The sequence below is a fragment of the Falco naumanni genome, chromosome 4 (assembly GCF_017639655.2).
Source record: "Falco naumanni isolate bFalNau1 chromosome 4, bFalNau1.pat, whole genome shotgun sequence".
Classification (NCBI taxonomy): Eukaryota; Metazoa; Chordata; class Aves; order Falconiformes; family Falconidae; genus Falco; species Falco naumanni.
In genome coordinates this window covers 51,759,203-51,783,364 of record NC_054057.1, presented here as the reverse complement: position 1 = coordinate 51,783,364, position 24,162 = coordinate 51,759,203, and the positions used below count along the sequence as shown (strand labels likewise).

At 36.7% G+C, this 24,162-nt stretch overlaps 1 protein-coding gene across 2 annotated transcripts in view; it reads right to left on the bottom strand.

Moving 5' to 3' along the window:
- Window positions 1-24,162, bottom strand: part of ESYT2 (extended synaptotagmin 2) — an 84,349-nt gene that overhangs the window by 23,732 nt on the left and 36,455 nt on the right. For both annotated transcript variants that reach the window (XM_040590260.1, XM_040590261.1), the window contains exons 5-11: window positions 22,494-22,566; window positions 21,582-21,671; window positions 7,910-7,965; window positions 2,951-3,071; window positions 2,165-2,341; window positions 1,669-1,751; window positions 258-306 (exon numbers count right to left, since the gene is read on the bottom strand). In XM_040590260.1, coding sequence (XP_040446194.1) covers window positions 258-306; window positions 1,669-1,751; window positions 2,165-2,341; window positions 2,951-3,071; window positions 7,910-7,965; window positions 21,582-21,671; window positions 22,494-22,566 — 649 coding nt within the window. The remainder of the gene's footprint in view (window positions 1-257; window positions 307-1,668; window positions 1,752-2,164; window positions 2,342-2,950; window positions 3,072-7,909; window positions 7,966-21,581; window positions 21,672-22,493; window positions 22,567-24,162) is intronic.

Here is a 24,162-nt window from a genome sequence, read left to right as displayed (position 1 = left end):
AAATACACAGGTTACTGGTTTTTGCATTTACCAACTAGTAATCTTAAAATCCGAAGACAGAATAATGGCATTATTCTTCAGATTTCACCAATTCAGGTATCTCTTAAACCACTGTACCGATCATCAGCAATTCTATTTCTATAGCATTAAGGTTATTCACGTATATACAGGAACTATGCCCAGGAAAAAAATAATAGTACAATAACTACATATACAACATATGGGGTTTTTAAAACCAAAGCTTACTGAACACTTACCTCATCTAGAAGACGCTCCTTTTCAACTTCAATTAAATCGATCATCAAACTAGAAAAAAGAAAAGAATACGTATTTTAGCCAAGAAGCAAAAAACCTAACACAGAACTCAAACCCCACCCTGTGCTTGCTGAGTCTCCAGGCTTCCACTGAGATCAAAAGAGCAGAATACTATTCTTTTAGCTCCTAAGAGAGGAATAAGTAGGGAATGAAATGGCTGAACAAAGACGAATGCAGGGTAACAGAAAATATGCCTATACTAGAGAATATTTTGTAGCTACGAGGGCAACTGGCACAGTACGGCTCCCATACACCTGGCCAAACTCTCAAAATGGCGACTACATCCAAACTACCCACTGGAAATAGCCCCTGGACATATGCTGTGACCAAATTCATGCCTTGGCATTGTCTGGGAGAGTGCTTGTTCACACAAGCTAAAAATGTATCAGGGAATCTGCTAAAAATTAAACAAGGCAGACAACTGCATGCCACAGCATGAACATTTGTCATGGCTTTTTATTTTATCAGTACTGATGTACACGCTATGCCACTTCCTCCCCCCAACCACTTCAGTGTAAGATTACAGAAGTGCAAAGAAAAGAAGCCTTTGTACTACCTACTTCTTTATTTTAATGAGAAGAGAAGTAGGTACTGTTGCTCCTGTTAAGAGAGAAGGAGCTGGAAAGATAAGGGAGTTCTACTCTGTATGGAAAGCAACAATGAGAAGCTCCAAAACTCTGCAAGAAATAAAGGTGACAAATTACTGGAGAAAGAAGCTGACTAAAACCCTGAAACGTTTATGGGTAAACACTTAGTTTACCAACTAAGTTTACTACCTTTAAGGTAGGCCTATGGAATTTAAGAGTGAGTAATGTTTGCAAAAGCATTACAGTAAATTTTTTTCTTTAATCTAATAGTTAACATCAGCTTTTAGAGAAAAATAAACTGCAAGATATCTATTTAAAAACTATGAAGATGAGGAAGATACACAGTTTTACAATTTACAACTCTGCCTGAAAAAATAATTAAGACTTAGTGTTAGCTTACAAACATCAAAGCAGGTAGGGCACAATCCCTAACGAAAAAAAAATCCCCCTAAACCCAAACAAAACAAAAAAAACCACCCATTTTTTTTTTTCTGGGTACCCACAATACTTACCATATTTTTAAAAAAATATGTGAACATATAGATGTGTATATACACACACAAGCACATTTTTATCTACATATATGAAGCAATTAGGGAACTACTTACTGCCATAATTTTGATAATACATTAATTTAGCAGAACTGCAACTACGATAAAATAAAATAGTAATAATAAAGACTACATGAAAATATTCCACCTCTTTTAATACCTACAAACATATTATCCGTGACATTCCTTTATGTTATGTAACAAATATCCATTACCTTCCCAGGAAGTCATCTTTATCTGGGTCTTCATCAAAGAGCTCAATCTCCAGCTCCTGTCCTGGATGTTCATATACTAAGGCCTGGAAGTACAGTAAGATGGCACTGTCAACAGTAAAACTAATCAGCTTTGTTAAATGGCATAGTAACAGTAAAACATCGAACTGCAGTGTACTCGTGTATTAAAACTTATCAATGAGCAAATGCTTTAAAAAGATGCAATTAATGAGTAGAGCAAGCATAAGAGCTTTTTTGATGTGACTTGCTAATGTTGGCTTTAATAGACTAGACTGCTCTTCAGAATTACTGATGCTTAGTCTAGACAAAAAAGCGTATACATCAATGGAGAATTTCTGTTTTGTTACAGAACTTTGGGCTTTTAGAGGGAAATATCAAGAAGGTCCTCCAGGAAGTCCCCAGAGTATCACCTTCAACAAAAGAAACTCTAGAAGACAACTTTACAGAACGCAAAAAAAGATATTTTTATTGGTTATACCTCATAAACTTCATTCCATTTTGGATTGAGATTTTCTTTTATGACTTTGCTTTGGAAAATCTGGTTGCCCACACGGATGATTCCATAAGGATCTGACTTTCCCTTGACAATCCCTTTTAGGTAAGTATCTTTCCCCTCCAGGTCCTGAGCTTCTATAAAGTGTATCCTTAGAACACCCTGAAAAAGGAAAAGGTAAGTTTAGGTAGCAATTTGAAAGCTTCTGTGTCATCACAATTTATGCAATATGTGTCTTTATCATTTCCATTGTGATTTCCTTAACATGAAAATTAGTTTGGATACACTGTAAATGGAGAGATATCAATGATGATCCACATACACAGAAGACCTAGCATGCAAGATATTCCTGAAAACAAGATTTCATCAACAAGCAGAAACATGCCAGTTATATCAAGAAATGCCATGCTACCCGAAGTGAGTAACAATAAATAGTAACAACTGTCAAGTGAAAAGCACTAACAATGATTTACAGCGATAATATAAAACTTACGCTACTTATTTTTTAGTTTATACAGTTGAACTAGATTTTTGCAAGTAATATGTTTAAGATTCTAACATAAACTAAAAAAAAATCCTTCTTGGAGTTATTATGAAGCATTAACTCAACAGAAATTATTTATAAATTAATTATTTTAAGTGACTGGATTCATGATAACTTGTACTACTGCAGTAACTCTAGAAATTCACACAGATGTACATATCTTTAGCGGTTACTACTACACAAAAAGCTAAATGTGAAATTCTTAGTATTAACTGAAACATGCTTACCTTTGGTATAGGAAACCGCAGCTGAGCAATCTGCACTTCACTGACAAGGGGGACTGTAATTCTATTTGGAAGGACCAAGTAGTTGGATATTATATCCAATATTATTGTATCTGATAAACCACTGTTGGAGAAAATAACCCTCAGTTACTTCATAAGAATTAACCATGTTACATCACACTAATATACTCCTTTTGCTGCTTAACAACCTAAATGGAGAATATATTTGTCGTTTTAGGGGGGTAAAGACACATCTGTTTTTTGAACACTTCTTTTAAAATAACGGATTCTTGCAAAATGGCCACCAGGTGGAAGCAGCTGACACAGAATAGCAGAAACCACAGAGATGACTATAAAGTTCTCATTTCCTTGCCACCACCAAGTTCTCCCCTCACCCTCGCCTTTTAAAGCCACCCAGGGCAAAAGGCTATTGCATAAGTTTTCTTGCCTGCATTGCATATAACCAAGCAGATGTTAACTGTTAATCTACTTTTGTATTTCAATAATGATTTAACTGTCTCTGAAAGTCTGGCTAACCGTTCCTGTATTGTTATGAAATAAGTTGTCCTCTTGAGCTGGGAGGACCACCATTTAAAACAGAAAAACAAAAGAAAACATACTCCGAATAAAATATAGCCTAGGGAAGCAAAACAGGTTTTGTTCTGGCAAAAAGGGAGTGGCAGTACAATCACACTGGTAATGAATCATTTAAAAAACCCAACCCCACAGTCCTCCAGAAACACAGAAAAGAGAAAGATTTCCTAAGCAACAAGTTCACCCAGTTGGGTCTGAACTGACAACAAAGCAGTACGCTGTCAGACCAATACAACAGTTACACATATTGCCTACACTGGCAAAAAGGCTGAGCTGCAGTGATACAATTCGCCATAGGAGACAAGTATCCAGGAAGATTTTAGGGTTATGCACAAAGGTTCAGAAAGAAAATTACAAAAATACTTGAACTGCTTGTGCACTCTTGCTAAAGCTGGTGGAGCTGCTTCAGGGATGAACGATTTCTCCTCCTAAATACACTTTATGATTCTCCATTTACAGTTATGAAATTAAAATGCAGATAATATTTGATTACTTAGAATATTTTTCAGAGGAAGCACCTGTGTGTAATCGCCTTGAGAAGTTTTTCTAAGACTGGATAAGTAGTTGCAAGTAGCTCTGACTCAGCAGTTAGCATATTTATAAAAACACAAAAGCCGCAATGAAATGTAATAAATATATACACTATATGTATGTGTATATACACACACACACTTTCATTTGGGGAGAAAATTTCACAGTGAGCAATGAAGGTATTATGGTGGAGATGGGTAACAGAATTAAATACCATCTGGCCCACTGATTCACACCAATATTTCATGCCAGTACAGCCTGCAACCCCTTGGCTGCCCACTTCCACAGAAAATATAGATGAACTACAATACACGACAGAACATGGCTGACTTTTTAACGTCATCCAGTAAGACAGAACAGAAGAAACTCAAGGCTGCATCAAGATCAATGGACAGGTCTGTGCAAACCCTTCTATTTTCTGAAAGAAGCAACAGTTGACAATGTTAAGATACTGCTCAGGGGAAAAATTTTCTCTCCACTTCTGTGAATTAATTCACATCTATTCTAAAGAGGAGTCTTCATTCCCCGTCCTTGCTTGCAGAGCTCATCCGATCATATTAACAAAGATTTTCATTCTAAATGAACACTGAACTCTACAAATGTAGTTTCAGTAATTACGACAACTACTATAAGAAGATAATCATGTTGTTTGAAAATAAGTAGCTTACTTTAGTCATCACTGTAACATGTTGTTTTTCAAACTTTTTCAGTTCCGTGTTGGTAATCATAGTTTTCGACTTGTGTATACTAAAAGTTTCTCTAAAATTAGCCAAGAAAATAGACCCCATTGTTTTGTTAGAATTGACTTAAAATTTTAAAATAAACATCTCCACCAGTATAACATTACAAGGAAAATAATAAAAAGCTGAGGTGATAGTAACTACACAAGCAACAACCACACTTTTCAAAATACAAATCTGACAACAAATCTCCAGTAGGTAAGTTTGCTTTGTTCCTGCTTTTGTTAAGTGTCCCTACCTGGCAAGAAGAGAAAGCTTCGCTGTTATGCTCAATACAGCACATGCCTTAAGAACAGATGGTTAATGGAAAAAACTAACTGACCTAGGTCAGAGAAAGCATATGAGCAATGCAAGACAGGCAATGGTACCAGAGCTGCCTTGAAAGAAAGGTTATCATGCTCTTAGTTAAGATCACATACATTATGAAATAAGCTACAGGCATAAACAAACCTATCCTGGAGTAGCAAAAGGTTCAGAGATTGACTAATGTTCAAATGGTGCTAGAGCAGATTTCCTTAAATAAAAGAAAGGGCCTGAAGCACTACACAGTCCAGTCACTGGCAGGATTCACAATCCTCTCTGTTAAGATGAAACCCCAACTCTGTGATTCCAAAGGTCAGCCTCACAATTTTACATCAATATAAATGCTTGAATGTCACCAAAATATCTGAGAAGTTAATATGAAGAATGAGCCAGCATTAATGGAATTTCACACAAAGAAACTGGACTCATAGGAGGCAGCAGATACTCCGTCTCTAAGTAATGAATTAAATTAATTCTAAAAACAACATGAAACTTTCAAGCTGTTTAAAATTTATCAAACCAAATATTAGCCAACTGGGATGCTCCCAGATGGAAAGTATTCTTCAGACATACACAGCAAAAGTAACTACCTTTTGCCATTATGTTATTAAACTAAGAGGTCTGATCTATGGGAAAACAGAGACAAATCACTGATCAAGCTACAGAGAAAGATGTATCAATTTAAACCCTTACATTGATGCATCACCAATAAACAGCTTCTTAAGACTGTAAAACTCTTAAGTCACTGATGATAAGCACAATTATTTTCTCAGTTCACAGAAATGACAAGTGCAAAATGTTTCATGTATTTTACGTGTCTTCAAGAGCTCAATTTCATTGCAGGAAAATAACTGTCAGGTACCTACTCTTTGCTCTCTCTTTAGTTCTTATTTTTTAGTGACAGAATAAGCAGCTATGTATTTTTCTTGCATCGTCTTTATTTACACTGCAGAGACAGCACATCTCAGACTACATAAAGTGTTTTTACTGTATCTCAAGCAACTATAATATAATTCATCTTCCCATCATCCACATACCTTCCTGACAGCACTTTAGTATTCTCACAGCCTGGCTCCTCCTTACACAGAGATTTTAATTCCACTCCACTGTAAGCTATACTAATGATGGAACATGAATTACTTGTATGTCCTTCTCCTTGTGGAGTCATATACGAAGAGCAACAGAAGTTGTTAACAGCTCACAGGGAAGCTTCTAGCAGCAAATGCAGAATTTCGTTTAGTAGAAGGCATTTGCAAACAGAGTACAAGCAAGTATTTTTGTGTGCAGGCAACAGCAGTAAGATAAAAAAGGTACCTGTGGCAGCAACAATCTCTTCATTGTTCAGCACTGTTTACTACAATATGTCAAGTTACCCTACCAAACCATACAATCTATCTATATAGATAAGAAAAACAAATTCAGCACTGAAGAAATGTCTTGGCAAAACAGAACATGAGTCACCTCGGTTACAGTTTCTATAGAAACTATACCACATCTAGATGGCATGATTTTATGCATGTGTGGCCAAGCTTGGTTGCTCTGGAAACCATAAAATTGAGATACTTAGCTAGAATTTGTTTACATCTGAGGTTTTGTGTTTGCAGTCAGCCAAACATGTAGCCTGGTATAAATCTCAGGAGCCTAGTAAGCTTAGGTACTAAATGTGAGTTTATTAGTGTTATGTCAAAAAAGCAAATTATTACTCAGTACTTGTATTTTGGAAGCCCTTTTCTCACTCATCAAGAAAATCTCTTTCCTTGGAGGCAGCCTTAAGCAGGCTTGAAAGATAAGCAATTCTTGCAGCCATTAACCTACTTAATGCAAGTTCTAATTTTGAACTGTTCAACTGGGATTCCGTGCAATGGTTTCACATGTCTAAGCAAAGCAAGATCTGTTTCAGTCACGCAAGTGAGCAGTAAAGGATTAATTTAATACCTAAATTCAAACTCATTTTTAAACAATAAAAAAAGTAATTCTGGAGTCAGCCAGCTCTTGAGAGTATGGGATCCAATAAAAGGACTAGTCACAAAATCCAAGTGTGTATCAGATCCACCCTTACTCCCTTAGCCATAGTTTCAATATTAAAAAGACCCTGGGTAACTATTACAACTAGATAATTATGAATATACTAATGGATTTAACCTCATCAGGATTGCAATGATTTCAAAGCAGCTTCGTTTTTACCTCTACTCCTGCTTTTTTCTTTGGGGTTTTATCATGTACTATTTTGACAAGCTCTGCATAAGCCAAGCATTTTTTCTAGCTATATATGGTCAATATTTTTGCTACTCCATTTGATCTTCACATAATAAACTGAAAGCTTTAAAAGTAAGTACTTGAAGAGATTAGGAAGTTTAATTTAATTAGTGTCTTAAGTATTTCTAACTACCTTTACGCAAGCAACTAGAGAAATATCAGCATACAAAGCCATGAGCCAAGATGTTGTGAACCCACTGACATGAAAAATAAGGCTCTCTGTCTTTCTGCTGCCATATGAGATAGCAGATAGGAAATTCACAAGATTCTGGAAATCTGGAAAGGCTGAGAACACTAAAAAAAGCAGATTAAAAATTTTTTTCGAAATGTTTTTAACAAGTTCTATAGCTGTAAGTTTGTGCATTTTTACTTGTAGTGAAATCAGTACCTTCTGCACGTTGAGCAATTTAATGTAATTCTAAATCACGAGATAACTACTCAGAATAATTTAACCTAAAATTATTTAGCTGATGGTCTTCAGATTTTCTGGGGTGTACTTGGGTGGAAGAATATCAAACACTGCTTTACATATACTCACTTCAGTCCCGGAACATCCAGAAGATTGGTCAGTCCTGTCCAGTTAATTTCCAAAAGCTGTGAATTACAGAGAAGGGGTTGGGGGGGGGGGGGAGAAAAGCAACTTAGAATTCACAACACTGAAGAAATAAACCTGATCACTATAAATTCTGATCAGTGGAGGGTTAATAACCAGTTTCCAGGATTTTCTTAAACAGAAACTCAAACTTCTTCCATTCTAAATAATTTTTAACCAATTATAACTTTTAAAGTTATAAAAACAACTCACCATCTTCTTACCTACCCTTCCACACATACATACAAATACACACATGCACGCCCCAATCTACATGTGTACATAGTATTTACTACATACAACCAGTATCAAGTAATGATATGTGATCCTATTTTCTGGAGGAATATATTCATATTCACCATTGACCTGTTATAGATGGACAACTAACCTACATGAATTTGCAGAGTATAATAAACTGATGAAGAATCCCATCTGAGACCAGGAAAATAAGAGATCTAGAAGGCATGACTACAGAAAGAAAAAAAGACTGGGATTAAGAAGGTGGAAGGAGGACATGACAACAGCTTGCAAACAGAGGAGGCTGTTTTTAATGACAAAGAGAAATTAATTCCACCATGGATGCAGTAAAGAAGAAAGGTATCAACAGGATTAAGTATCAAAGTTAGAAAAATCCTCAGAAATAATTAATAGAGATAATTCATTACTAGATCATATATACTTCCTTCACTGAAATTTTTTACAGAATGTTAGATGTACAAGTGCTGTTTCAGGGCTGCCAGCATTAATAACTAATTCCCCATATTCTTTTCAATCATATAATATTATTCTAGATAACAAAACTAACAAAAAAACCCTAAGTTTCCTTATCTCCCTTCTCACTGAAAACTTTTTATTAACTGCATAGAAGTAAACTGAATATAAGTAGCAAACAAATTCAAACCCATCCAACTACGACCACGCTTCCAAATCCACCTAACCTAATCCACCTAAGAATAGCTGCATGAAAAAGTTAGAGATATTGAGATCCCTCAGATAATAAACTAATTGTGGTGGTTCAGTTAAATGCTGAAACAAACCAACAAATCTTTATAAGAACCCATGTTGCATCTTTCCACAAACAGGCAAGAATGATCACCCTACATACATTTGCTATTAAAAGAAACAACCCTAGCAAATACCATTCTTTTAAAAAGGATCTATTAATAGTTTAGTTAGTGATTTCTTTTGTGAATACTTTTGACTAAAGATAACACACACTACATTTACTTACATAAGGAGCACTATTACTTAATATACTTTTGTAATAGTGGCAAAATATTTCAACAATGTTACCTGTGAAGCACCTAGCCTATCTGTAACAAACAATCAAGCAGAAAAAAAAATCATTATCCTTTCAATGGAAAAGGTAGCAAGATCTAATAACTAAATATTCCAAAACAAAAGGCAAGACGTATCATGGGACATACTGCAAGAATCTACATAAGCCAGCAACATGGCCCTTGCCACAAAGAAGGCTAACACTATCCTGGGCTGCATTAAGAAAACCATTGCCAACGGGATGAGGGAGGTGATCCTTTCCCTCCACTGACCAGTGGTGAGGCCACACCTGAGTGCTCTGTCCAGTTTGGGCTCCTCAGTACATGGACATACTGGACAGAGTCCAAAAAAGGGCCGTGAAGATGACTAAGGGACAGGAGCATCTCTCCTATGAGGAAAGGCTCAAAGAGCTGGGGCTGTTTACCCCACAGAACAGAAGGCTCGGGGGGGATACATGTCCATAAATGCCTGAAGGGAAGGTGCAAAGAAAACTAAGCCGGGTTCTTCTCAGTGGTGCCCAGTGACAAGACCAGAGGCAAAGGGCACAAACTGAAAAACAGGAGGTTCTGAACAGCAGGAAACATTTATTTCCTGTGAAGATGATCGAGCATTGGCACAGGCTGCCCAGAGAGGTTGTGGAGTCTCTGCCTTTGGAGACATTAAAAAAAGCCATCTGGATATGGGCCTAGGCAACCTGCCCTAGGTGGGCCTGCTTGAGGAAGGGGTTAGACTAGATGACTTCCAGAGGTCCCTACCAACTTCAGCTATTCTATGAGTCTGTTGTGAACATACTAGAACAGAAAACAAACATTTGGTCCTATCCAGTGAGTAAGATTAGCGTCTTCCTAACTATGCTATTCAGAAGGGTGAATAAACCTACAGACTTCAAGAGAATGCTTAAAATTTAGCACTTTCCCTGCTGATACCCATTCAGCAAATTGCTACAGGATTTTTCTTCACCTCCTTTTACTGTATTACACTCCTGTGCCTTTGTATAGTCAGGAGAGCAGCAGACACAGAGACTCCTCTAATAAGGCAATCAAACTCTGGTGGACAACTGAAAGAAGCTTGCTTTCTAACTCCATCAACCAAAAGGAGCCCAACAGAGATCTGCTATATTTCAGCATTAAGAAACTCCAACACACTTAGAACAAAATAATTATAAATTCATACAGATCATTATAGTCTATCCATTTGCTTCTCCTAAATGCAATTTCCTAAACCCTTCAGGATATTCATGTTTCCCAGACTCTGAAAGAGTGAATGAAAGTCAAAACAATTTTTCATTCTGTCATTACAGCATAAGGAAGACGACAATAGCTCTCAGAATAAGCTAAACATCATGATTTAGTTAAATTCATTTTCTTACTTCACATAATTTTATACTGTGTGGGTTAAAATGCAGTAAACAAATTTCTGCCAGTTGTATGTATTTTACTATATTTAATTATACCTTTGCATGCACACTTTTCCCCTCGCCAATTACAGAGTACTTGCTTTATCCATCCATTTCATGTACTCATTTTTGTCCAGGAATTATATTCAGTATCTCAACAGATACAATAATAATGACATTATGATAGCAGGGGGAAAAAAAAAATAATCAATCAACATTTTTATTGTTCTGCTCTAACCCTTAAAAAGCACTTTCCCAAAGTATCCCCAATAAAGCGGTAGCAGTACAGAGAACTGGAATGTAAAGCTTTAGACCCTTCACTGAACTATGAGTAACATGATTCCTGTAAGCTTAATTCTGCAGCTTTAGAAATAACAAGAGCTTTCTGACAAGATACTGCAGAACTGATGCTACTGTAAAAACACAGGCTGATTTTTAAGAGGTTTCCAAAATCATATTTTCCTTCCCAGGCACAGGACTTTACATTTTCCTTTGCTGAACTTCATGAGATTCCTATTGGCACATTCTTCCAGCTTGTCAAGGTCCCTCTGAATAGTAGCACAACTATCTGCTGCATCAACCACTTCTTCCAGTTTCAAGCACGTAAACTTGCTGTGGCTCCAGTGGTATCTCCAGAAGGTCAGAGGTCCTGTTTCAGATGTCCCGTCTACAGAGAATCACACTAGATGCATATGTGAGGATAACTAAATTCAACCTAAGCCACTACTTGTTCGTATACATTAGTCACATCTGAAACCAGACTATCAGAATCTAAAGTGAAACATCCTATCATTAGCAGCTATACAGAGCCCAGTACAGAGACTGCTGACTTTCATCATTCTTCACATGAAAGTGTGAAGATATTGTTGGTCCAGTACCATCTTGTATTCAACGTCTTTCTAAAGATATCTCACTATGAACTAGTTTTGCCCACTTTCTGTTACAGTACTAGCAGGATTATTTTTAGTGAGAAAAGGCTAACCTACCTTACACAAGAAAAGCTATGTATTTGAGCAAATCATACGGAGGAACCGAAAGCTGTGGAATTTGCATCATCACTTACTACGCTGTTATCTGACTATGCATTCAGATTCTAACAAACACATTGAAGATTCAACTAGTACATGTGAAACTTTCCTATACTTCTGAAAACACTAATTTTTAGAAAATGCTTTTGAGAGACTTAAGTTATCAGACTCATTTTCAAACAGACAAAAAGAAGGTTAAACCCACTCATTTAGTTTGCTCTAGTCAGTGTTTACACAAAAATTCTGCCTTTCTTCCTTCAAATTTATCTTCCATTAGCATACAAGGCCTCTATCAACTATAGATCAGGCTGTCAGCCAAGCACTTAAAAGAAGCTGTGCACAAGAGATGAACACACATTAGGAAAACAGTTTTGTAATTAGCATTTTCAGCAAAGGAACGCACAGTTAACAACTGGATTGGAAAAGATCTTCAGGGAGGTGGGAGGCTCAGTTTGCTAAGGCACATCTATTTATGGAATGCTAGCAAGGCTAAGTAGCAGTAAGACCTTCCAGAAGTGGATGAGATCTTACTAAAAACTCATAGTTTGAACACTGAACAGCCTTTTTCTTCTTCCTATTTTTGGGGTTTTTTTAAAGTGTTATGATTTCTTTTCTACATGAATGTAAATTTAAAGCTATCGGGTTTTTAATTAGCAAATGCAAACTGTTTGAAATTATTTGTTGTAAAATGGGTTATTTTACATTGGTATGTAAGCTTTACTTGTACACTTAGTTCTACAATAACAAACGATGAGCTAGAAAACACAGAACAAATATTTAAGAAAGCTGAAGGTAATTTCAGTGTATTCTTCTTTGAAAATTAACGGTGCAAATTATACATTCTTCAAATCTCATGCTCATCTTAACTCTGAAAAAAAGAAATAAATAACTGAACCAGGATGAAAAGTCCAATTTAGCACAAGTAACTTCAGTTTTGTACTACTTCCTCAATCCTGCAAACCCACAATTGTTTAAGTAATGTAACATACAAGTAGCTTGGTAGCAGCTGATAAAATTAATGACAACTTGTGTTTTCACACTGGTTGTCATGTTCTAATCACAAGTTTTGGCATTATATTATATGACACTTCAAAAATCTATGCAGACTACTGAGGCTCTGGAAGAAGTTATTTTATAGTGTTTTAAGACAAAGAATCCATTTTATTGGATGATTTATTCCCTTTTTCCTTATTCATAGGTGAATTAGAAGGCAAATACACCCCACAAATACCTCAAAAAATTGGTCCTTATCCTAAGGTGTTCATACCTGCATCCCATATTTAACATTTTTACATACTAACATTTTCAGAGTAAACAGAAAATGAGAAAATATTTGCATTTCCTTTTGATTTTTTCGTTCTTTGTTGTTTAGTATATTGCATACAGCAATTAACATGGCAGAGTCCTGTGCTGCCTCCTAAATAGATTTAACCACATTAAATGAATCTGGCAACATAATGCACATTAAAATTCAGCATGAAAAAACACCATCTACACTAGACTGAAACATGTATTGTAGTGGTGTCTATATTAACTGCTACAACCCAAAACAAAACAAAGAACAACCTATGAGATAGCACAGAGAGCTGCAATGTTTTTCAATTTATGTGACCAAAAAGCATTTCAGAAGGTTGCAGCACAGCATATAGACCACATACACTGCTTGTGACCACTCACTATCAATACTTTGATCATTACACACATCTTCTCAAAAACAAGGCTACATTGATTCATTCTGTCATCAGTCCTCAGATCATGAGGCATGTAAAAAATAATCACACGAAGTTACTGAAAAAAAATAGTGTTACTAAGAGTGGCCCATTTAGACAAGAAACGCAATTAGTATGCAATTAGTACATATAACATCAGAAACTTTATTCATCTACTTATTGTACAGGAATAAACACAAATACAGAGGTCAATTTCAGAAGTGCTAAAGACAAATCCTTTTCAATTCAAAGTTGGAGTTAAGAAATTAAAAATCATTACCAAGGCTAAGCATGTTACCGGATTATTAGAAAAGCTTTGCAAATAAACCTTAAGCCATGAAACGTTTTGGAAAGAATACAAGCCTTCAAACTCCTGGCATAAATCAAGCTTTTGCTATTTGCACTTTGAAGGTAAGCTCTCCTCACATAACAAGTTTTGCTATGTTCACCCACCATTGTGCTTCCTTTCCAGTTCTACCAGAAGAGCCCAACAGTAATGAAGCATTGATATTGATATCACTGCAGGAATACACAGTCTAATCTTAGCCTACAGATATAATGACAAATGCTTTTTTCTTTTTATGTTGGGTTGTTTTTTTTTTGTTCATAGTCCAGCCAAATAACACAGATTTTCATTCTACATTTTGTGCATTACCATGCCATGATTTGCAAGCACCCCACCCCCGCAACAGGTAGTTCTCTCAGTAAGTTAAAGCAACATCACCATCCTAAAAAGCTGAAAAGGCCTATGGAGAAAAAGGGAGCAAGCAAAAGACTGCCAGCTGATGAATCATTTTATGAAGTACTGAATAGAAAAAATTTCCATACTTTAAGAAAAGTTTTGGCCTATAAATCTCCAAAATAGCTTAACAATATTATTTCCTTCCTCATCACAGCTTTGAGCAATGCAAAATTCTCTTAGTTCAGCTAAATTCAGGGAATGCCAACTGGTTCTCTACAGCAGAACTAACAGGGCACTGGAAAGATTGCGTTCAGTATTTGTCACCAAGTGAAACTCTGCCAAGAGCCAAAAACAATGTGGTCTCTTTACACAACACAGTGCAACTGAGAGAGGTGATATGCCTTGCAGAGACTTCTTACCAGCCAGCTCACTGGCCTGGAGTGGGCGGGATTTTAGACACCAGTTAGACTTTCCAATGAAGTAGTATGTGTGTCAAGTTACTCAAAGCTCTTTCAATTCTTCCTCTGCTCACAGTAGTGAAAACAGATTACGTTTCCTCCCTGAAAACCAAGAAATGTGTGTCTTCTCAAGGCTCTGTACTGAGAACGAATGAACACTTACACTGAGTTTTAAAATATATATATATCTCCCTGCGGCCTGTAAGAAAAGGTAGGCTAAAAACTGATGAGCGTTTTTACGCATTTGGTGTTCTCCATACCCTAGATGTGTTAGGATGCAAAAGGGAAAAGAATGTACTGGGACACAGAACACACAGGCCACAAATGAAGTTCACAGCAGCACGAAAGGCAACCTCTAAACACTGCCAGTCTTGTGGCTTCATTTGGCTGCCACAAACACTACTAATTCTCAGAAGAGAAGCCACAAAGTATTTTAAAATGCTAATGAACAACTTCCTGCTAATCAAGTTATAGAAGTATGAGTCTTCTGCAAGACCCACTACAGGGCATGATGATACAATTCCATGGGGTAAGCTGTGTTTCTTCTCAGAATTTTTTTATAAGAAGGGGACTAACATGCCCTCTTCTCCTTACTCCTGAACGGTCATGCAGAAACAGTACAACCTGTTAGTAGAGCACAACCCATTACCACTGCAATGCTAAAGTGCTAACATTACTGTAATTATTTAATAAATAACATTATTGAGTGTATTTCCCCAGTAAACATATAATAAACTCAGCTTCTCAAGCAAGGCTTGACTATACAATACCATAGAAGGTAGCAATGACACTGTTTTTCATCATTCCTGAAGGAAACACACCATATCTCTGCATGGGAGCCACGTTTAACAGTGCTGTTTTTCAGCTGTAACTGTCCAAAGATTTAAATGACAAATGCTGAAGATGGAAGATGTATAGTTGTGGAGGTAAGAGACAGAACAGGCAAGTTTTTGAGTTAAGGTGACCAGAAGAAGGACCACAGTTAGTCTTGTAAAAATCCTGTGCACCTCACTATTCTCCACAGTATCAACTATTCAAAGTTTCATTTCAAGCAAATTCTCTCTACTTTCTACCCTTCTACCAGTTCCACATTTTGGTTCGCACCCTCATATGAGTACTGACACTCTCCTGCCTCCTTAGCAAGCCAGCCCAAGATGCTGAAATACATCTGAAGGACAGGAAATTAGTCACTTCTTGATGTGTTTAATATTTTGCCAGCTTAGGTCCCAAAACCAGTTTCCTTTAGGAGGAGAAGCTTCAACACTGGTATGAAAGAGACAGTAACACTGAATGGGAGGGCACAGGGAGAGAAGAATATGGTACAGTGGAAGCATCAACTGTAATGGCCCTAAAAACATCCCATAAGCTATCAAAATTAAAATATAAAAATTTTAAGTTATAGAAAATTTTAAGTACACAAAGTAACAGTGCAAATCACTCTCATCTTGTAAGCAATAACACTGATTCTTAACAAATATTATAACAGTAAATTCAGAATTTATCCACATGTTCCACAAACCCCTTTAAAAGAGATTAAAAACAATTGAAGCAAACATAGCAACAGTCTCATACATTCTGACGCATTTTTGACCAACTAGAAGCAAACCAAAACAACATTCTTCTGCATTCCACATAATGACTTTTTTTTTTTTCCCCAGCCATTTCACTAGGACTCATTCTTGGTGCAAGTGCTCCTTTTGAGTCTAATTTTCATCAGTACTCATAATTTTTAAAGTCACATTCAGCGCTGAATTTTCCAAAGGCAGCCAATATTAAATGAAACTAAATCAGTATCAAATAAAGCAAAACTACAGAACAGAACAAATCTGTAAAGTGAGTAGAGGAAGAGCAGTGAGTGGGGGACAAAACTGTGAATATAGAAATTGCAGCTTTGCAAGAGTTGCCCACTTTTCCTGGAAGGCATCCTGTTTTCCAGCCATGTTTTTTTTAGAATAGTATAGGCATTTTCATATGTCTATTTTATTGTTTTTGTTTTAAACAAGAGAAAAGGGTTGGGTTAAGAAACACCTTCAATATTAAGTATGCCACTAAACAAGCTTTTGAAAATTACTAATCTGCAGTACAGCTGTAAGCCATATACACTTCTGTAACTAATCAAAAATCAAAATCATTAACTATGTGGTGTTTTGTTCTAAAAGGAAAAGATAACTTCACTTAGAGAAACAGAATATATATGGTAAATATACATAATGTTAACATAGTGAGAAGTAATACAAAAAAACCTACACATCCTATTTACACAGTGCTAACCGTTCCAGCATTGAAGCTCAGAGATCTAAAAGACTACTTCAAAACATTAGAATGCACATATTTCTCCCTTGAAGTCTCTTACATATTTGGACATATTTTTTAAGCTGATGAAACTTTCAGCACCTTCTTCACAATAGTAACAACAAAATACAGTATTTAAAAAGTTTCATATAACATAAGAACTCTTGCGGTATCAAAAACTTCATGCATTACTCAGAAACTGGAGACTGGTAAACTCATTAAACAAGTATGTTCAGAACTATCAATTTAGGCAGCGTTGCCTTATATAGTCATTAAAGCCAGCAAACAGACGATACAGAGCAAGAGGAATTGTTGCCAGTTACTTTGGACTGGAAAGTATGAGAACAAAACCTAATGCTAGCTGCCAACTAATTCCTCTTCCCTTCTAACAAAAATATTGAAGAAAAGCTTTCCTTGGCTGCTGCCACTTGCTCTCTAGTAAGTGGACAGAATTTAGTTATTGCTATAATAAGCTTTATTTTACATTTTTCTACAGAGGTTAGAAAAACACCAAGACACACTGCAGTGGGGAGAAAAGTCTGCTTGGAAAAAAAATATGAATTAATTATGGAATTATTGGAGTTATGGAATAATTTGACTCAAAGATATTTTGTGGACAATCCACCCTTAAGTTTGCTTGGACCTTGACCACTAGCTTTTAAATGAAAGGAGGGTGAAAAACACTTTTAATATTTTTGTAACTGAATACTTTTGGGAAAGGTTTGACTTTTTAGTTTTCATTCTCCAGTTTACTTCCTGTCATTTTTTGTCCCACTAAGTCAACCAGACCCCTAATAAAGTGGCATGGGGATAGAAGTAAAGACAACATTACTCTGGACAAAGTCTCTCCCAAAGTTCAGAAAGCTATGACCACAAATGAGAGGTGTTTCATTTGATACACTTCCAGTTTACGATCTCAGGTGCAGATTGACTGAGTTAACCAATTCACAAATGCGTGGCACTTAGCATGGATCTGGGACAGAAAGGACTGGCCACAGCTACCAGAGCTAAAAGGTGTCTGGAGAGGTATCTGGAACTACCAGAAATAAAAGGTTCAAACAAATCCTACCAGAGCACAATGCTGGGAAACAGAGGAAGTGTCAGGAACAGCTTACAAGCATGCCTGCTGCTGATCTCTCCCCTGCTATCCCCTACCAGCTTTCCTACCTCTCCCTCAGAAAGCACCAAAGAAGCTGTGGCTGCAGGAGGAACCCCAGGAAAGCAGCCCATATGTGCTGCACTGGGTCATAGCTCCAGCAGAATAGCTTCTGCAGAGGGACAATACACAGGTTTCTTTCTCAGTGAATACAAAACAGAACTGAGAGACAGAACACAACCACATCTACAACACAAAGATCATTCCTGGGGGTGGGAGGGTGGGCAAAAGTAGTAAGGCCTGTGTCCACACAACTAAACCCTTCTCCCTGCGCCTCTAAAATAGTGTTTGCACTTAACTTGTTTACTAGGTAGTCCCTGTAATGAGCTGGGTGCAGTACTGAGTCTGGAAATTGTTTGGAAGAGCACTAAATAGCAAAATAATATCAGAGTATGCTAACAACTACATAGCACAGACCACCATAAGGCAGTGTCCAGCCCGTCACAGCCCTGCTTCATTTGTTAGTATAAACACAAACATTATGTCCTAGACGTATGCTGCTCAGCCAGTGGGTAAAAAGGAGACAACTTAACCAGAGATCTCCTAACGTTTAGACTCGCTTCAAAGTAGTAAGTGGAAATCCAAATTTGGTTCATCTCAATGTACCTCCCCAACCCTTCCCAAATAAGACCAATGATGTTTTATCAGTTTGCATGAATTATTTCACTTTTAGAAAAAAAGTGACTAAACTATCCACAAAACATTTCCAAATTCTTGCACGTTTTACAAAGATTTAAGTTCACATTTGCTTTACACAAAAACACATGGTTTCTCTAGAGAGATGAAACAAGACACATAAATGACACCTTAAGTTTTTCCTAGGCCACACAAACACCCATACAAACCTATCTTTTCAGCAAGTTCACAAAAATTTATCTTAGGACATTTGTTCAAAAGAATTGTTACAAGAATGTGATGTCATTGAAGAAAGCAACAACATACCTTCTAAAGCTGTTGAAGTAAAGAATTCACTCCCACCTCCCAAACCTTGAAAACTAGATCAACTTTAAAAAGTTGCAGATTGCTGAGGAAACCACAGTGATCAATCTGAGACCGTTTCAAAGTGCCTAAACCCATGTACTTGTAATTTATGATCTAGCATAATCTGAAACTGTACATCTTAACATCACAAGTTTTACTGTTTAATTAGAACATATCCAAGAAACAAAAGCCTCCAACGGAAAATATACTTCCAAGTAAGAGACAGAATCAATTTCTTCAAAGAAGTCTGTGCAGCACAGATTTCCATGATGTTCTCGTTTTTTAAGCTCTCTCACTGATACTTACTACAAACAAACTTCAAATCACTGAAACTGCCTTACACACACACATCAAAATATTTTCCAATGTGAAGTGTGCAATTTGTATTATGTTCTCCTTTATATTTGTCTAAAATAAGGTTGTTTGCAACATCTGTGAGCATTTCCTGATGCATCTGCAGATTAAACCAGAAATTTCCTGCAAGTAGTAAAATCTAGAGTAGAATTACTGTCATATTTGATAATATTTAGTTCAAATAACACTGTAGGTTATTTATTACTCAGACAGTGAAAATTACATTTGCTATCTATCCTGTTCTATCAGTGCTGTACCAAGTTAACAGACATACTGGTGCTTGTCAGCCAATCTTACCTGCGAGATTCAGACTACAGCTTTTGAAGTGAAAGAATCACTCCAAGGTGCAACAATCCACCATCTATAGTGCAAACTTCAATTACATACATTATCATTTTAACACAGAGGAAACGGTTGAACTGAAATTGTATCACTACACTACCCACGTTCCCAGGTTTCAAAACCTGTGTTACTTTCAAACATTGCACTTAAATATGAACTTTTTAAAATATAGTAAGTTCAGCATGAAAAGGCAAGACAGGCATATAAAACAGGTGCTCATAAAAAGTAACTATCGGGTGATTTGTGATAGGCCAGAATTCAGAAAAATTTTTGGCCTTAGAAAACTTTCCTTAACTCATTTTCTACAAATTACTCAGATGCAGAAGTTTTCTTCCTCTTCAGTGAGCTAAGAACCATTCTCCTAATTCAAGAGTACTTAAATAAGTCTGTAACAACTGCAACACTATTGAATCCTGCAAAAATGCACATAACTTTGGTGCCAGTCTCCATGATACAAATTAATATTGGCTAACCCAAATAATCCCCAGGCACTTTCCTTGTTGTTTGGGTAGTAAAGAACAGGGGAACCCCATGAAAGACTTCTAAAGTACATCACAGTTTCATTTAGATAAATGAATCAGTTACTTCCAACAAAAAAGGTGGTAAAACGCAGCAGAATCCCATACAAATGCTATAATACCTTGAAACTAATTTCAGTTTGTACAGTTATATTATTTAAAATTAAAACATTTTTAAATTATTAAGAAGTATTTTAACTCTTATTAAGTCTACATCAACCTTTCCAGTTAGATCTCACCTTCTACAAGACTCACTAGGTTGGATACAATCTCAAGAGCCCACCTGAGCGAATGGTTCTGGAAAAGCTGTACTTACGTCAATACTAACAGATGATGCAGGTCCAATCTGTTCTTAAGAGCCAGCAGGGACAGAGATTCAGTGTCTCAAGGCAGCCTATTGCAGTGCTTCACTACCACTACCATACAGGCTTTCCCTCATCCCTCTTGTCTAGCCTGAATCTTCCTTGCTGTGACTCTTTGTTATCCTATCTGCCATTGATATACAGAATAGATGGCATGTTTCTCTTCCGAAAGAGCCTCTCACATTTTTTAAGACATTTTCTCCTCACTCTAAACTAAACAATTCCCATTCTTTTGGTCTGTTCTCGAGGGTCAAATTTATTCTTATCTCCCTACTTTGCACACTTTCCAGCTGGTCAGTATCTTTTTTGAAGGGCTGTGCCTAAAACTGAAAGCATTTGTGGGTTATTTTGTTTACACATGTCAGTCTGGCTGTTTCAGTTTCATCCCAGCAAGGCCTTGTTGGCTTACCTACGTTTCACTAGTATTCCTGTCCAAATGTCCACTTTGCCCTAGCACATATTACAGTTGAATTACATGACACCCTCTCTCCCGCCAACTTCTGCTACTGTCATGATAATTTTGACTTCCAATTCCATCTCACACTGTGCTTCATCCATTCTCATCCTTGGGTCATTGGTAAATGTAATGGAAATTGCCTACCTGCTGTTTAGGATAAAAATTTCAATCATCTTAGCAGGTAATCTCAGAACACCCATTCTGATTTTAATTTGTGGTAACATCAGCATGGTTTTCAAAACAACTTCGCACAGATCTTGTGGAATTTTAACTTAAACCATGCTCACCTACAGACTGTCATGAAGAAGCAGTAACAAGTTTACAAACAACCTAGAGGGTATCTATTGATCTTCCTTTATCCAGAAGACTCAAGAAAAAATTGACAGCTTTGACAAAATACACTTCAGAATTCCAAAGTAATTATTATTCATCTTGGTTTCTTCTAGTATTCATAAAACTTGCCCACTATTTTTCCAGGAAAGCTCAACCAAATGGAAGTGATTTCCCAAATTCTTTCCTTTCGCTGCTTAATTCTTCCTCTATCATTTTCTGACTACTGTCATCAGCACTCTAGAAAGAGCAGAAACAGAGATAAAAGTACTTACAGGTTTCCTAAGGAAAAAAAGAGATAGTGCTCCAATTAGGGGCATGTCTCCAATCAGTGGTTCCAGAATAACCCTCATAGTGCCATGGATCTGTGGAAGGGGAGGAAAAAAAGGCAATTAATTTACTTTAGTTCAAGTATTAAATAAAACACATTCACTGGCAATGCTTACACTTCCTAGTTCATTAAATTTTTGATTATGGAAGAATTTCACATATACAGCGTTACCTGTCGCCCAAACCCAAAATATTTAACACAGGCACTAAGTAGCTGGGCTTAAAAATTCATTATATTCTTCTACATGATGCTCTGTCATGTTAGTGGTAATTTTGCCAAAAATATGAAGTAGATCATCTATACAGCTCAATGTAAACCAGTGTGGCACAAAACAATGCAATGGCATCCACAGACACTAGAACAAAAGTAGGCAAATGCTTATAGGTATGTCAAGATATACCACACACACACACACAAAAAGTGTACTGTTTTGCCTCATGAGAGAGAGAGATCTGTTATCAGAAAATTAAGGAATTTTGAGAGACAGTATCAGAAGGCAAGGCTACTAATAGTAACTGCATCTAAACTAGTAATTGCATCTCACAGTAAAATATTCAATAAAACAAAATTTTAAGCTCCATGGTCCCTTTACAAACCACATGAACATTGGACTGATGTGCAATTATCTCCATCTTTTTTCATACATATTTAAAACAGCTCTAAATCTAAAAGGAATTTACCCTTTCAGCTAAGTCATGTTACTGAAATTATCATGCAGTATCAATATAATGCAACTGAGAAAAAAATAGTAACCAATAAAACTACGCCATTACTGGTTCCTTCTTATAAATTATTTCATTAGAAAATAATGTCTCAGTGATAACTCAATATCAAAATAAAAAAAAATTAATTTCACCTGTATACTTTTCACACCAGCTCTGCAGAAGTATCTCTTGATCTCCAAATCAATTTCACAGTTTCCAACAAAACTAAGACAAAAAAGGCAAGTATACATTTCATTTTATGGACTAAACCACAATACACCATTAGTTCTGTTTTGCACTGTCATGACAGTGATTTCACTCATACATCACAGCTTATAAACAAAAAATGAATGTTAAAACACTGAAGCATATAACAAAGTCAAGATTGTTAAAAAAATTACATCCGCTTCAAAACATCACCACTGTCATTAAAATCACTCCAATACATATATAGGTATGTTATCATCTCCAGAAGCATACATGAGATAAAATGTGCAAGTACCCTTACTATTAGGAAATAACGGACACTACTCATACCCCACCTTCAGGAAAGCTCTACGTTGGTATCATTGACAGTACATGAACCCAAACCCATGTTCATCTAATATAATCATGAGAAGCATTAGACAGAGATGGTTATTTCACTAGAAATCAAAGTTGTCTGAAATATTCAGAGACTTGCAAAGCCAGTCATATTTAGAAATTCCGTAAGCTGAATGGGCCGGGATGGATGATCCGCTAACCAAGGGTTATGCCAAAAACAGTCAAGCCCATTCCAAGGGGAAGGGAGAGAGAAGGTAGTGATTAAATTAGAAAATAATATATTTAAAACAATGCAATATTTTCCCTGAACAGGTCTTGCATCCCATTTTGGGGGATGCAAGGTCAAGGGCTTGAAATTTCGCAGATGCTGCTCTGTATCCCAGAGAGAGATCTGCACTAGACTGTAAGAAAAGGCCCATTTCTTTTGCCCATGCTACAAGGCTAAAAGATTATTTGAATGGAACTCAAGACTCAGATTTTAGCAGCTGCTTTTCCCAAAGCTCCATGCAGGTCAAGCATGTACCAGCAGAGTTGAAGAGATCTTTTCTAAGAACTGCTGCTGCTGCAAGCCACGTTAAGTCTGAAAACAAACTAATTCTGAGACTCAAAAAGGAATCTAGAAAGAAAGCTTGTGACTAGCAAGGGAACAGGTCAACGATTCTACAGAATAAGTGCTAAAACCAAAAACCAACAGACTGACTTTCAAGCTACAGCTAGGGAGAGACTGGCTAGACAAGGAACCTGGCTGAGAAGATACAGGTTATAACAAAAGGACAAATGAAATCTGAACAGCTTTCTGAACAAACTACCAGCTAAAAAAAAAATAAAATTAAAAAAATATGGGAAAAAAAAGAACTAAGTGGGGAGGAGATAAGGGGCAGCTCAGACTATGCCAGATACTGCTGCGAGCAGGGGAAATTTTCTCCTTTACAAGGCATCCCATTCCAAATTCCGCAGTAGAGCTCAGGCTTCCTCAGATTAGGTTCCTCAGACCTAACCTGTACCATGAAAAACTGTTCAGCCAAGTTTAGGAGTTTGATGGAATTTTATTACAGAAATGTCTGGAAAGTTATGGAGAAAATGGAGTTGGCTCTCCTCACAGGTCCATTTTAGGATCAAGTCAAGGTAGAATAAATAACTGTAATAGTAAAAGCAGAACAGCAGGACTCCTGCCCCCCCTCCTCTGACAACTGATGGCCACAAGGTACTTTCAAAAGAAAGCAAAGCTGATTTGTAGCCACCTGTACTCTGTGATAGTGCTACCTATGGGATTTCAAG